General features: G+C 36.9%; 1 protein-coding gene across 4 annotated transcripts in view; it reads right to left on the reverse strand.

The window, feature by feature from the left end:
- PEX5L (peroxisomal biogenesis factor 5 like) overlaps positions 1–2,459 on the reverse strand; it is a 250,961-nt gene extending 248,502 nt beyond the window's left edge. For all 4 annotated transcript variants that reach the window (XM_049775845.1, XM_049775842.1, XM_049775843.1 and 1 more), the window contains exon 1: positions 2,054–2,459. In XM_049775845.1, coding sequence (XP_049631802.1) covers positions 2,054–2,074 — 21 coding nt within the window. In that variant the 5' untranslated portion in view covers positions 2,075–2,459. The remainder of the gene's footprint in view (positions 1–2,053) is intronic.
- Positions 2,460–13,198: the final 10,739 nt, after the last annotated feature.

Genomic DNA, 13,198 nt, shown 5'->3' on the forward strand with positions numbered 1-13,198 from the left:
AAAGATTATGGAACATTACAATATGAGAAAAGATGAGAGAAATAAAATTTTGTAAGGTGGGTTTTGGGGGATTTCCAACTGGTTAGATGATCATATAATTCAATAGCCATTCAATGATTAATTCTGAAAAGTTAAATGAATAATATTAATGGACACTAGTAAATAGAGGGGAAAGAGTATTTGTACTCCTGAATTTTGGCAAGCATATTGATTGCAGGTTTTATTTAGTAATGTTTTCAAGTGAGGCTTGGCAGCAAAGATTTGTGAGTTTTACTGCAAGCCATCATATTTGCTATTACAGCAATGCACAGGCAAAAAGAATACATTAAGTTTATCATGTGCAAAATCTTACATTTTATCCTCTAATGTTAAATGAAACCTTCAGCCTTTATTGCAAACAATTCAAATTTCAGGAACATGCTTCCTCGAAATATTCAGAAGATTCAGCTCATTGTTTTGGGTGTCAGAATGTAGCAGATTTTTTTTCTTCAATAATTCACACACAGGAACATTTCCCAAACAAAAACTAGTGTACACAGTTTTTGCAAATTTTCCATCTAGTTAATCATGAATTTTGTGTGAATGCACTGTTTGAAGATTAACTATTTGGTAATACCCCATTCTATTCTAGTGGAGAATCTGGATAATAAATAGACAATACACAAAATTGTACATATTGTTCTTGGGTGAAGATGAACTAAGGCTACAATAATGATCCTTTGTTAAGTTTTTCGAGTCAGTAAGCGACTACTTTGTTATTAAACGTTTCAATGAGCATAACCGTAAGAAGAAACATAACAGATCGTGTTTATTATATATCATTTAGAAATTAATTTAGTCACAAATCAATATCATTATTCATTATCAAAAAAGTTTGATGTCAGTAATATGTGAAAGGTTTTTGCAGTTAGGTAATGCTGATGTATAATTCTTTCAAAACTGGGGAATATGGCATGAATATTATAAAAGTAAGTTAGTGTCTCAAAGAATTTTTCCGCGGGTTTGGAAATTCAAAATGGGATAATACTGACATACGGACACAATACCATATTTACTTATCAGTTTGCGATTGCTCTGAAAAATAATGAAGCAATATTTACTCGGTAGTCTTGTAACACACTAGGATGGAGGCACCACATTGATGCCTGTTATTTGACCGGTGTTGGGTCGGAAAAGGAAGCCCAAGCGTCAAACCTGATGACTAATTTACTTAGGAGCAGCGAAAGAGCTTAGCACAGACTTTAGGAAGCTTAGTTCGTAATTTCTTTCTTTCCCAAACGCATATACCTGCCTTCAGAAGCACGCACCAACCAAGTGAATGAGAACTGGAGTCAAGGTTAAAGTAATCTCACCCAAGAGAGTAGAGTGTTTTTGCATCAGAGAGAAGCAGTGGCTTAGCTCAGAGGAGCATTAATAAGCAGAGGAAGCACCTCCCCTAGAAAACATTAGAATCTCTTGGACATATGTTTGAAATGCAGCCGCCCAAGATATTTTGTGTCTGCAGAGACAGGAGACCAAGTCCTATTCTCTGAAAGGGAGTTGGGGGTGGGGACACAGCACAGATTTTTTTTTAAACTATTACTTGAACAAGATCCGAAAGTGGCCAAGTGTTCTAGTTGTCGAGACACCTTTATCGACGGTAAAGCAGAAGCTTTGTCTTCCCTAGGGTTGTTTGTCCTTCAGCTGACATACATGCCGAGTTGCATCAATAGGATTACAAAGGAAACACGGTCATCTCCAGGTTTCTTCCGCTCGCATTCATTCCATGATCTTGTTTAAAGAAACAGGCTCAGGGAATGCACAGAAAACAAAGTTGCCCGAGCCAAGTTCCCCCGGTCTTTCTCGCCGCCCCCCCATCCCGCCCCCCAACCTCCAAACAAGCCTCTAGTTTTTGCCCAGGGCCCCCGGGGCAGAAATGTCAAGGTCTAGGCTGCACCACTTCACTTGTTGAATTGCGTGCAGGTAGCCCTGGACCACAGGAACTTGACGAAGCGCCTGGCTCTGCAAATTAGCCCCCCAACATTTCTTTGGCAGTTCCAGGGAAATGTCTTACCTGCATGTGTCCTTGGTACATTCTGCTTCAGCTTCTTCAGGGCTCCCGGAGGCCGCCGGCTGCTTTCCCCGGGTGTTGACTTGCACACCCAAAAAGCAGGGGGGAGAAGGCGGCGTGCAGGCGGGTTGCTCCAGCGGGGAGCCCCGGGTGCGGGTCCAAGGTTCCAGGTAGGTCGGCAACTGCAGGCAGTCGGGAACTGTCCTCCGCTCCTGGTGCTGAAAGCGGAGCGCGGAGCGCGGAGCGCGCGCGGAGGAGGCGAGGAGCCCGGGCGGCCACGCTCTCTGCAGGCGCAGGTTCTGGGCGCCGGCGCCTCTAAAACTCCCTCCTCCGCCCAACTCTTTCTCGCTTCCTGCCGGGCTGCCTCATGGCTGGCTCGCTCGCTCGCTCTCCGCCAAGAGCTCCCTCCTCCTCCGCCGCCAGCCCTGACGTGAGCGCCCACACCAGCCAGCCGCAGCCGCAGCTGCCGAGCGGGGCGCGCGCCGCTCTCCTTCCTTCCCGGCCGCGGCGCTTGCCGAGAGGCCGCCGGCTCGGGCATGCGCACGCGCGTCCTCGGAGGGCCCGGGAGCGGCCCTAGGGCGGTGCGCGCCCGAGATCGCGCGTGCGCGGGGTAGGCTTGGCTGGGGTGGTCTTGGGAGGCGCTCGGACACCGCCGGGTCCTGGGCGCGCGCGGCGCTGGTCCTACGGGGGAATGAATGGCTGGCTGGCCGGCTGCAGGAACGGGGGGAGCAGAGAACCTCGAAGAGATCGAGTCTGGCATCCCACTGGCATGTTGGGCAGAGCATGTGGCTTCTGAAGAGTTCACTTCCTAAGATTTCAGCTCTCCCAACTTATTTCCCAGGCTCTTGGTGAAAAAGGACTCTCCTCCTGCCTTGCTAAGCTCTCTTTACAAATTGCAAGACCCAGTTTCCCAAAGACTTTCCACGATTTTTTTTTTTTGGTCACTTAACATCATGCATTTTTTTACATGCTAATTTAGTTTGTGACTCATAATTACTTCCAGGAGATCAGATAGGGGGGCAAGAATGCATTTTGTAAATGATTCTTATTGTGACCAACGTGAATTACAAATCTTTCACAGTAATATTTGAGGTATATAGTGGCATTGAATTAGGGATATTCCCATCACTAGTGTTGTCCTCCTTCCAACCCAGATCCCCTTCCTTTGCCCCCTCACCCCACGGACTGCTAGAATAACTGGTCCCCTCCTCTGTATATAGCTTGTGGAAGATCGGCTATGATTCTGTTGTTGATTTTGGGTTTGGTGTTTAAGTCTGATACTTTTTTATTTCTACTCAATGCTGACACTATCCATTCCCACCTCCCCCAAATTTATGAGGCAGTACAAGATGATTCAAATTATGTGGTTCTGCTTGGGAAAAAAAAAAAGAAATAAGAAAAAGAAAAAACAACAAACAAACAAAAAATCCTGAGGGGAGTTCGTTTAAAGGTTATATCAATTTAAATTAAATTAAAGTTAAATATCAATTTAAAAAGACGAAAGGGAAAAAGAGAAGAAAAACATAATAAAAAGAAAACCAAAAACCTACCAAAAAAACCCCAAAATAAACAATACAAAAGAAACAAAAAACAAAAGACCAAAACCAGCAACTATAAAAAAGCATCACAGCAACAAATACAATAACCAAACAATAACCAAGAGAACTAAAGAAAAAGAAAAGAAAAGAAAAAAAGGAAAGAGGGCTGGTGTGTCAAGATTTCTTTTTGTTTATAAGCATAATAAATATTGGGGAAATTAGAAAGAGAATTTCTTTGGCCTAAAAGATACAGGGTTTCTCCATCCTTGAAATATACTTTCATGGGAATAACTACAGGCTCCGTACATGCTCCTATCACACCCCATGGACTCTTTATGGTGCTCAGAAACTTTCTGCTCAGTTGTGGCTGATAGAATCAGGCTTCTAACTTGATATCTTGGTATTGCACAAGTATTAGGATAAAGCCTAGGATGTCTTTTTCTACTGTTCTAGCACTCCTGTTCCATCACTGTTGTAATCAGTCTTCTGTAACTGGTGGTCTTGGTTTTTGCACAGATCCTAGGAAGAAGCCTAGGGTAGTCTTTCATTATGTTTGTGGAAGATCTGCTCTGCCATAGTTGACAAATTTAGACCTCTGTATTTAGAGATCTTGGTTATTGTACAAATCATAGGTTGAAAACTAGACTAGGGTCTTTCTTATTGGTCCCCGGATAAGTTTTTCCCAGTCATGGTTATCAAAGTCAGTCTTCTGTAGTTAGTGATCTTGGTTTTTGCACAGATCAAAGATGCCATGTCTTCTGATTTCATCTTATGGTTAGGTGATTAGATAGGACAACCTGCTCTTAGATCAAGTTATTGCAGTTTCCTCATTGTCAGGATACCATATTAAAACAGGGAATTTGCAGCACAGTGCAATTCTATGTGGTATAGGGAAGCCACCCTACAAATGTTGGTTGCATGGATGTATCTTTTATTGGGGGTAAGGGGATCACACCCAGCAGCGCTCAGGGGTTACTCTTGGCTCTATGCTCAGAAATTGCTCCTGGCAGGCTCGGGGGACCATATGAGATGCCGGGACTCAAACCACTGTCCTTCTGCATGCAAGCAAACACCCTACCTTCAAGCTATCTCTCTGGCCCCATGGATGTATCTTTTTAAAAATTTAAGTAGTGCTCTTACTTTGCTCGCTGCTGAACTGCATTAGATCCCAGGAATCCTAGATGATTCCAGAGCACAGCCAAGAGTAATTTCTGAATACAAAGCCTGGAGTAAGCCTTGAGCATCTCCAATTGTAGCACCAAGCATCATCATCATCATCATCATCATCATAACTTTAGGTATGTATTTTAATTAATTTTTTTAGTATAGTTTATGTAATTGATTGCAATGGTATTTAATAGCTCTAACGTATAATGTTACTGCACACCACCTCAACTCAAGTAATTACCCGGTATCCTCCCCCATTGTCCTGTCAACTCTGATAAGATCTTCCTTCCCTTTTCTCACTCACTGTTTGTTGATAAATATTTGTAATTTGGTACATGTCATCCTTTCCTCTATTTAGCACCACCACCATGCCCCACAGCTTCCACCTATGCCTTTGTCTACTTCCAGACCACTTCATTCCCTCTCACCCCTTGCAAGCTGGGATTCTCAGATTTAAAACCAGTGATCTGTCTCTATGAACTATATGGTGATTTCTAAAAAAGTAAGAACAGAGATCTCATATGATTCATTCATCCCACTTCTAGGTATCAACACCTCTCTTAAATGCAAATACATTAATTCAAATATGATATCAACCTCTATACTCATTGGGTGCTTATAGTAAAATAGCCAGAATATGAAAATACCCCATATGAATGAGTAAAAAATGTTGAGGTACATAGACATATAGAAACTATGTAATCACCAAAAAATAAACACAAAAAAACACACACACACAAAAAACAAAAAACAAACAAAAAAAAAAACCAACCACCCAATAAAATCATGCAGTTCATGGCAACTTGGATGGGCTTCATGTTTAGCAAAATAAACAGAAGGACAGATATCTGATGATTTCACTAATCTGTGGTATATAGAGAAACATATCAAGATCATAAATATATCTTAACTATGTAATGTGTAGATAGAAAGAATTTAAATAGATAGTTTCAAGTTGAAACTATAGTTTTATGTGGGTTATACAATACAAATATAGATATGAACTAGTATACATTGTGTATACTATGATTTCTACATTTGTTAGTGAAAATATCTCTAATCACACAATATGCTCCCCAAATAAATCAGCATTATGAATACTCTCAAACTAAATGTAGCACAGTGTACTTTTTATAAAGGCAAAAAGGATATTTCCTAATAATTAAAATATATATAAACTATCACTAGCTGAAAAAGAAAGAAATACAAAAATATAATAAAGTGTTGATAGTATTGGTGACACTGAATAAAGGGAGGCAGGGAAAATCATGGAGAGGCATTTTTAAATGAAGTTAATTGTCAATATTGTAGCTAATATGTTGGTTGGTGACTCAAGAACATACATTTTCTTAAAATATCACTTTATAACTGAATAAAACATATCCATGCATTGACTAATGTGAAGTGGGGAATAAGTCAAATAATTTTCCAAAAGAATGACTACTTTAGTTCAATGCAATGAGGTCCTTAAACAACTCTGACTTTTGTGCACTATATGATAGACTCATTTTATTCTGAAAACTGAGCTATGCTTATAATCACTGAACTGTATTGTATCATCCAGGTCTTGGTTTATTGTTACTTGTAGGACAGAGCACTGAAATAGGAACTTATAGATTTATTTAACAAATTCAGTACTCTTCTGGGCAAGTGTACTACTCTATTTCCTCACCTTTGAAGTTAAGACAAACATCTGCCCAGTCTAACATAGGGCACACTCACAGGTGAAGGCATACAAATTAAGTTGTAAATTACAGCACATCACTTGTAAACATGTAGGCTTTTGTTTTGCCCAGTAAAGCATGCTAAATTCAAGACTCTTCAAGTTCCAAAATATTTAAAGAGCAGTTATCAAGTATAATATGCTAGAATATTGTATATCTTTGTAAAATTCTAGTGTTTGACATAAAAGTACTAGCAACCCAAGAATGAAGACCAGTGCCCAACATTTCTAATCTCCTAATATAATAATATTTTTATTATCAGCTAGTAGAAAATTCAAGAGCTGGCAACCACACACACACACTTGAACCAGCATGACAATTACTCAAGCTGAAGAGAGAACTCAACATATCTTCTTTCAACTTAAGTAACTCATTTATTTATTCCATAGTCACATGAAGGAAATCTCAGGAATTCAAGAGCATCTATAAAACCATTTCTCTTTTCATTCATCTAACGATTCATTCATGTTTATTAAAAGTTTAGCATGTAGATTACTCTGCTAATGCTAAAAAAACACTGATGAATAAAGCATTCATGGTCTCTATCTTCATAGAACTAACAGTCCAATTTCTTGACTAGAATCCATTTTATCATTCATGAAAGATAAATCTATATAAAATAGTCTTAAAACCAAAAGTATATCTATAGAAATGCCACAATAGCTCGACTTCCTCTAAGAGTTCACATCTAACCTCTTATAGCCAAACACTTACAGCTCTGGTTTGAACCATAATCTCTCTGTGGTATATATTATTTATTTACATTCTATAAATAGGATTTATGTGAGCAAATATACTTGGCTAATTATCAATTCAAGTGTCAGTATCTTGAGATTACTATCAATTCACATATCCATGTAGTGATTTATGCATCTTATTTAGCTAGGCCAAAAAATATCATCTAATTTTGCATATTAGCTCAAATACCTTGCTATTTTAGTGCAAAAATAAATTCCCATGGCCAAATAAATATGCCTACATAAAATCTATAAGTACTAGCCACATTTTGGCAAATTCTAAATATTTTATGATATGAAAACTGAACCATAATTATATTTGTAGACATTTTAAAATTAGGTTGAAATTTAAAAAAAATATGATTTGTCCTATAACTACAATAATGGTGAAATGTAACTCTTTGTATAATCTTTATTTTCCACGGGAATCATTAAGGCAAACTAACAGGAGGTAATGTCACTAGCCAGAGAGACATCAGTTGGTTCTTCTGGAACAAAGGAAAGTGTCAATAGTTAAAAATCTACCTTTCTTATACTAGATATATTTTAATCAAAATGAAACTTGCTGGCTGGGATTTATTTATATGCTTTATTTAATCTTCCAAGATTTTCTAATTCACGTATTAATATTTTAATCACAAAATAAATAAATTAAATTAATGGGGCCAAGATTTGAAATAATAAAGTCTTAAAGAAAGATTTGTAATATTTGTTAAACACACACTATTACAGTTGTCATTCAAAACAAGAGAATAAAATCCTATATAAACTGTGAAAATGAGTCTTTCTAACAGAAATGCACATAGAAATATATATTCAGGAGCAAAAGTAATAGCATAGTGTAGGGCATATGCCTTGCACATGGCTGACCTGGGATGGACCTGGGTTCAACCCCCAGCATCCAATATGGTCCCTTGAGCCTGCCAGGAGTAATTTCTGGAATCATCAGAAGATGTGCTGTTGGGTGTAGCCTAAAAAAAAGGAAATATATATGCAAAGGTAAAACTGCTCCCATCATCATCATTCTAACCTGTACATGGCTAGGGCATGACAGCCTATCTAAAGTCACAATTATTCCTATTATTAGGGCAGCCATTGTTTCTGAGGAAAATAAAGAGATCCGTATCTTATTTATTTTATGTTGTTTTGCAACTGAGAGTGAATAAAATTTATACCAAATTTCAGGAGTAGAAATAATTTCTTGTTTTAAATCCAGACCTTTGTAACTCCAAGACCGAGTCAGAGAGGGGTTAAACTCCTAGTCAGGGGTTTGTTAAACTCCTAGTCAGGAGTTCATTAAAAATACAGACTTTCAGGTCCCATCTAAGGCCTCTGCAAAAGAAACTGTGTTAATGCAGAATGCAATCAGAAATACATTTTAACAAGATCCCTATGTGCTCTGTATGTACCATAAAATTTTCAAAGCACTTTAAACTAGAAGGTTTGTTTATTTGTATAAAGATATGGATGGCAAATCTAGCTCTTGTCTTTTGCATTGATACCACTTGGTCAATATCAGTATCAAGAGAAAAGCACCACATACAGCATACATCCCTCTCTATTTATAAGATAATCTCACTATTTTTCTGAATGGCCTGGGGACTTGAAATCATAGCACACCCAGATTCCTTAGAGAAAGATGATTGCTAATTCTACCAGCAATTTTTAATCATTGTAACAAAATTAGTCATGAAGGATTATTGGAGTGGAAGCAGAATATATTTTGTATTGACTAAATTATGATTTATTAGTAAGTGAACTAACCCTACTGAATATAAGTAGTTACTGAAAGTCAAGATGTATTAAAATAATTTCTAAAACTGAGTAATAATAATGATATCAGTGTTATGGACTTTAAAAAATACAGGGATAATAGTCTGGTGATTCAGTGATTCTTTATAGTCTTTACAATTCAAACCCTACTTTTCAAACGTGGTGTAGGAGAGAACAAAAGTCAAAATGATTGTAGCCCCAAATTAAAATGGCTAATTGGCTTTTATTGTCCTATCAAAAGGAGGAACATTTGTTAAATTTTTCCTGCTTGCTCTTTTTGTTTCTTTGACACATAGAAAGGGATTGACTGGTATTTGGGGGAATTGGATTTGGAAAGACTTTATGAAATCCATATAGTAGATTCCTGGCTGTTAAGGAAGTTAAGATTTTAGAAAAATACAGGGACTCTGGTGACTATGGAGGTGGCAGCAATGTTCTTCCAAGTGAATAAATAAACTAGATAGTACAGAGTTGAGCAGCCTATTAAACCAATTAAAATTATGCTAAATTATTTTGCATTTTTTATGACAATGTTCCTCTAGTGATCCAATATTACCTATAATAGTAAATATATTATTTTAGTGTTACTTGGTCCTGCGGATTGGGGGATTTACTTTCAAATAAAATTATCATTTGCTTCTGATTTCTTTATACATTCACTAGTACTCTTCTAGCACTGATTCCCTAAATATCTTACTAAATCCAAGTAAATTGTTGTTGCTTTTAGGGGAAGGAGCTTCTGAAGCAGTGCATAAAAACCAACCTGCAGTTCTAAACAAGGACCCAACGACCAAGGATATGATGCTGCTGAGTCCCTATAGTGCCAAGGATTGTCTGGGCCACTCTGAAAATGCTCAAGGCCTCTGTAATCATATGTGTGAGTGCCCGGCAGATTCCAGACAATGATGATGCAGAAGCCATATGGTGCTGGGTGCCAGGGGTATAACATGTCTCTAGCATGCCTAGCTCATGCCCAAACTGCTTTACTTATCTTTTAGTTCCTAAAAGGTAGTGTTGAAACTAGTATCATGGAAAATGACTCACTAATGAATTAAAAAATAGTTTCTGTTATGTATTCTATTAAATAAGGACAAATTGTCATTCAGACTATGTGTAAAGGGGCTTTTATGTATATATATATATATATATATATATATATATATATATATATATAAATACACCCTTAAGATAGAGACATCTACGCTAATTACTTAAAGGAAAAGTTATCCAAAATGAATGAACCAATCACTGTCCAAATGTCTATCTAATTTTTTAAAATTTATAGGTAATTTGAAACCACTGTCTAGGGAAGACACTCTGGTAGTTCCTGAAACTTGACAAGTAGACTCTTGCTCCTGCTCTCACAATATTTTAATACTCTTTGTTTATACCATCCTCACTGTCTTCTTTAAATCAAGATAACCAAGAGTACCAGTGATCATTTATGTTCAACACTTAACTCTACTGGTTCAGTTTTAAATTCATGCTAATTTATGATATATAATTTATTACTATTTATATAATAGTATATATTTGCTGTGGGAGAAAAATTAAGATATAATTTTTATTTGTTAAAATAGGACTTTATATACACTGCATGTAAACATAGTTACTATTGAGTTTATTAAGGTTAATAATTATGTAACTCATACTTTATATTGTATACAGGAATTACTTGTGGATCTTTGTATTTGTCTTAAAGCTTTTTAAAATTAATTTAAAGAAATTATTTAGAAGGTTTGATAGGCTAAGACTTTTTAAAAAAATTTGGAGTGATGGAATACAGCACTGACTAATTAAAAATTAGCTATACAACATTATCTTAGACCCAAAATTAACTCAGATAATGAGATGCTTATATGTGTCTATTTTTAATTACTGTACTGCAATTAAATATCTTGAAATGTTAGCAGTGTCTTCTTTATGGCATAGTGACTTTATGCTGTCTTCTTTTTGCAATTTACTAATCTTTTTTTTTTATCAAAAAATGAGGCTTTTCAATAGAGTTTTTCAAAAAATAACTAAAAAGAGATAGATGGGTAGGGTTTAGGAAAAGTCAACTTTTACTTCAGTGAGCAGGAATTGAGACATTTGGTTAAGTCATGTGTGAAGAAGGTGATTTTGCATAAATTTATCGTGGTTAAGAGCCTAGAGTTTATGACTAAGTTCTGAAAAAAGAGTTTATAAATGATGACATAGCAGGACACTCTCTTTTGCATCTTAAGAATTCACATACTATGCCTCTTGACACACTTAAATCTGAGTGGCCAAGATCCAATTGTAGTAAATCAGCTCTTTCCATGTTCCCCAGCCTTCAGGAATTCACTTTTAATTGCAGAGGCTCTTACAATCATTTCTTGGATTTGGTTCAATTCAAAAAATTCTTTTTTTTCCTTATTCTCTCAAAATTTTCCTTATTCTCTCAAAAATTCTTTGCAGAAAGAAATTTTTTTGCTTCTTCAAAACTTTCAAATATTTGAATTAGTGTGACATGGTAGAACTAATATTTGATGATGTGTGCTGAAGGGAATTTCCAAAGCAGACTCCAGAATTCATACTTTCTTGTTTGTGGTAATACCTTTCCTAATGAACATGGATAAAATAATTAATAATATAATAGTATTTATATTTAATATGTGCAAATACATGGGATATCTGATACATACAAGATAATATGAATTTTTGTTTGTTTCTGGTTTTGGGCTTTTTGGCCTTACCTAGCAGTGATCAGGAGTTACTCCTGGCTCTGTGCTCAGGATTCAATACTGCTGGGCTTGGGAGACCATCTGGAATGCCAGTAATCAAACCTCGGACAGTCACATGCAAGGCAAATGCCCTATCCACTGTATTATCACTCTGGCCCATATATACGACATTTTTTAAATGCTGTTATTGGACCTTAGTTTTCTCACCTGGAAAATGGTGAGAAAGCAACCATTAGAATTTGATATAAATTCTCAAAGGCCATTAGCTTGATGTTTGTATGTGTAATTTATTGAAGTAATATTTAATTCTAAATTCTAAAAGAATTCTAAAAATAAATACTGAATAGGCAACAAGTATGCAGTTTTTCATCTGTATCATGTAATACTTATCATAAAATATTCAGCTACATCTATGATCAATCAATTGGCATTCTCTGTTTCAGTCTGCCCTCATTTCCTTTCCATATGGTAAAAGCCATTCTGTTATCAGAATCTAGGCAGGGGTCTCAAACTCAATTTACCTGGGGGCTGCAGGAGGCAAAGTCAGGGTGATCCGTGAATGCAAAGGCAGTAGTAGTAAGCCTTGAACATTGGGGGGTGTGACCCAAACAACTAAAACAAAACAAAACAAAACAAAAAAGATTCCTCTAGGGCAGGGCCACAAAATGTACGGAGGGCCGCAAATGGCCCGTGGGCTGCGAGTTTGAGACCCCTGATCTAGAGTTTGTTTTGTTTAGTTGTTTGCTTTGATTCTTTGTCTTCCACAAATGAATTGGTATTTTGTACATCAGAGATAATTAATAAATGTGCCTTGTGATTTTAATTATGGTGATAAAGATACATCTTCAATTTTCTTCTTTCCCTCTGTCACAGTCACCTGATCAAAAATATCAAAATATCAATGCTGTTTAAAATCCATCTTAAAGTATTTCTATATTTACTAAGCATTTCTAGTCTCACTTTAAATTCAATACTACAAATCTCAAGTTGGTACTTAAGGCTGTCTGAAAATTTACTTTCAATTGAGTAAATTCATTGTCCTGTGCTGCTAAATCTCAGTGTCTCTTTTCTCAACTTCTCAGCTATTAGTTGATTACTTTTTTAAAACTATAGCGAGTAAATAAAATAAAAAGAAAATATGTATCTAAGAAATAGTACAGGGGTAAGGCACTTGCTTTGCACACAGTTGATCCAGGCTAGACCTTGGCACTACAGATGGTCTCCTAAGCATCTCCAAAAGTGCTCCCTGAGGTGTCTGGCCCCTGCTGTGTGCATAGCAACACACAGAGAGGTTGAGAGGATCTGTCGCATTCACCATTCCCTCTTCTTTTCTATCTCCTGAAATTCTGCTAAGAAGGCCAAGATTATTAGTTCTACATGTCACACTAATTCAAAAGTCTCCAGAGGCTCCTGAAGAATGTAACCATGCCACTTAGCTTTGCAGAGCACACTTTCTAATAAATGAACCCCACCATAACATGCAGAAAAAAATCACACTACAAGC

Source organism: Suncus etruscus, chromosome 6 (assembly GCF_024139225.1).
Source record: "Suncus etruscus isolate mSunEtr1 chromosome 6, mSunEtr1.pri.cur, whole genome shotgun sequence".
Classification (NCBI taxonomy): Eukaryota; Metazoa; Chordata; class Mammalia; order Eulipotyphla; family Soricidae; genus Suncus; species Suncus etruscus.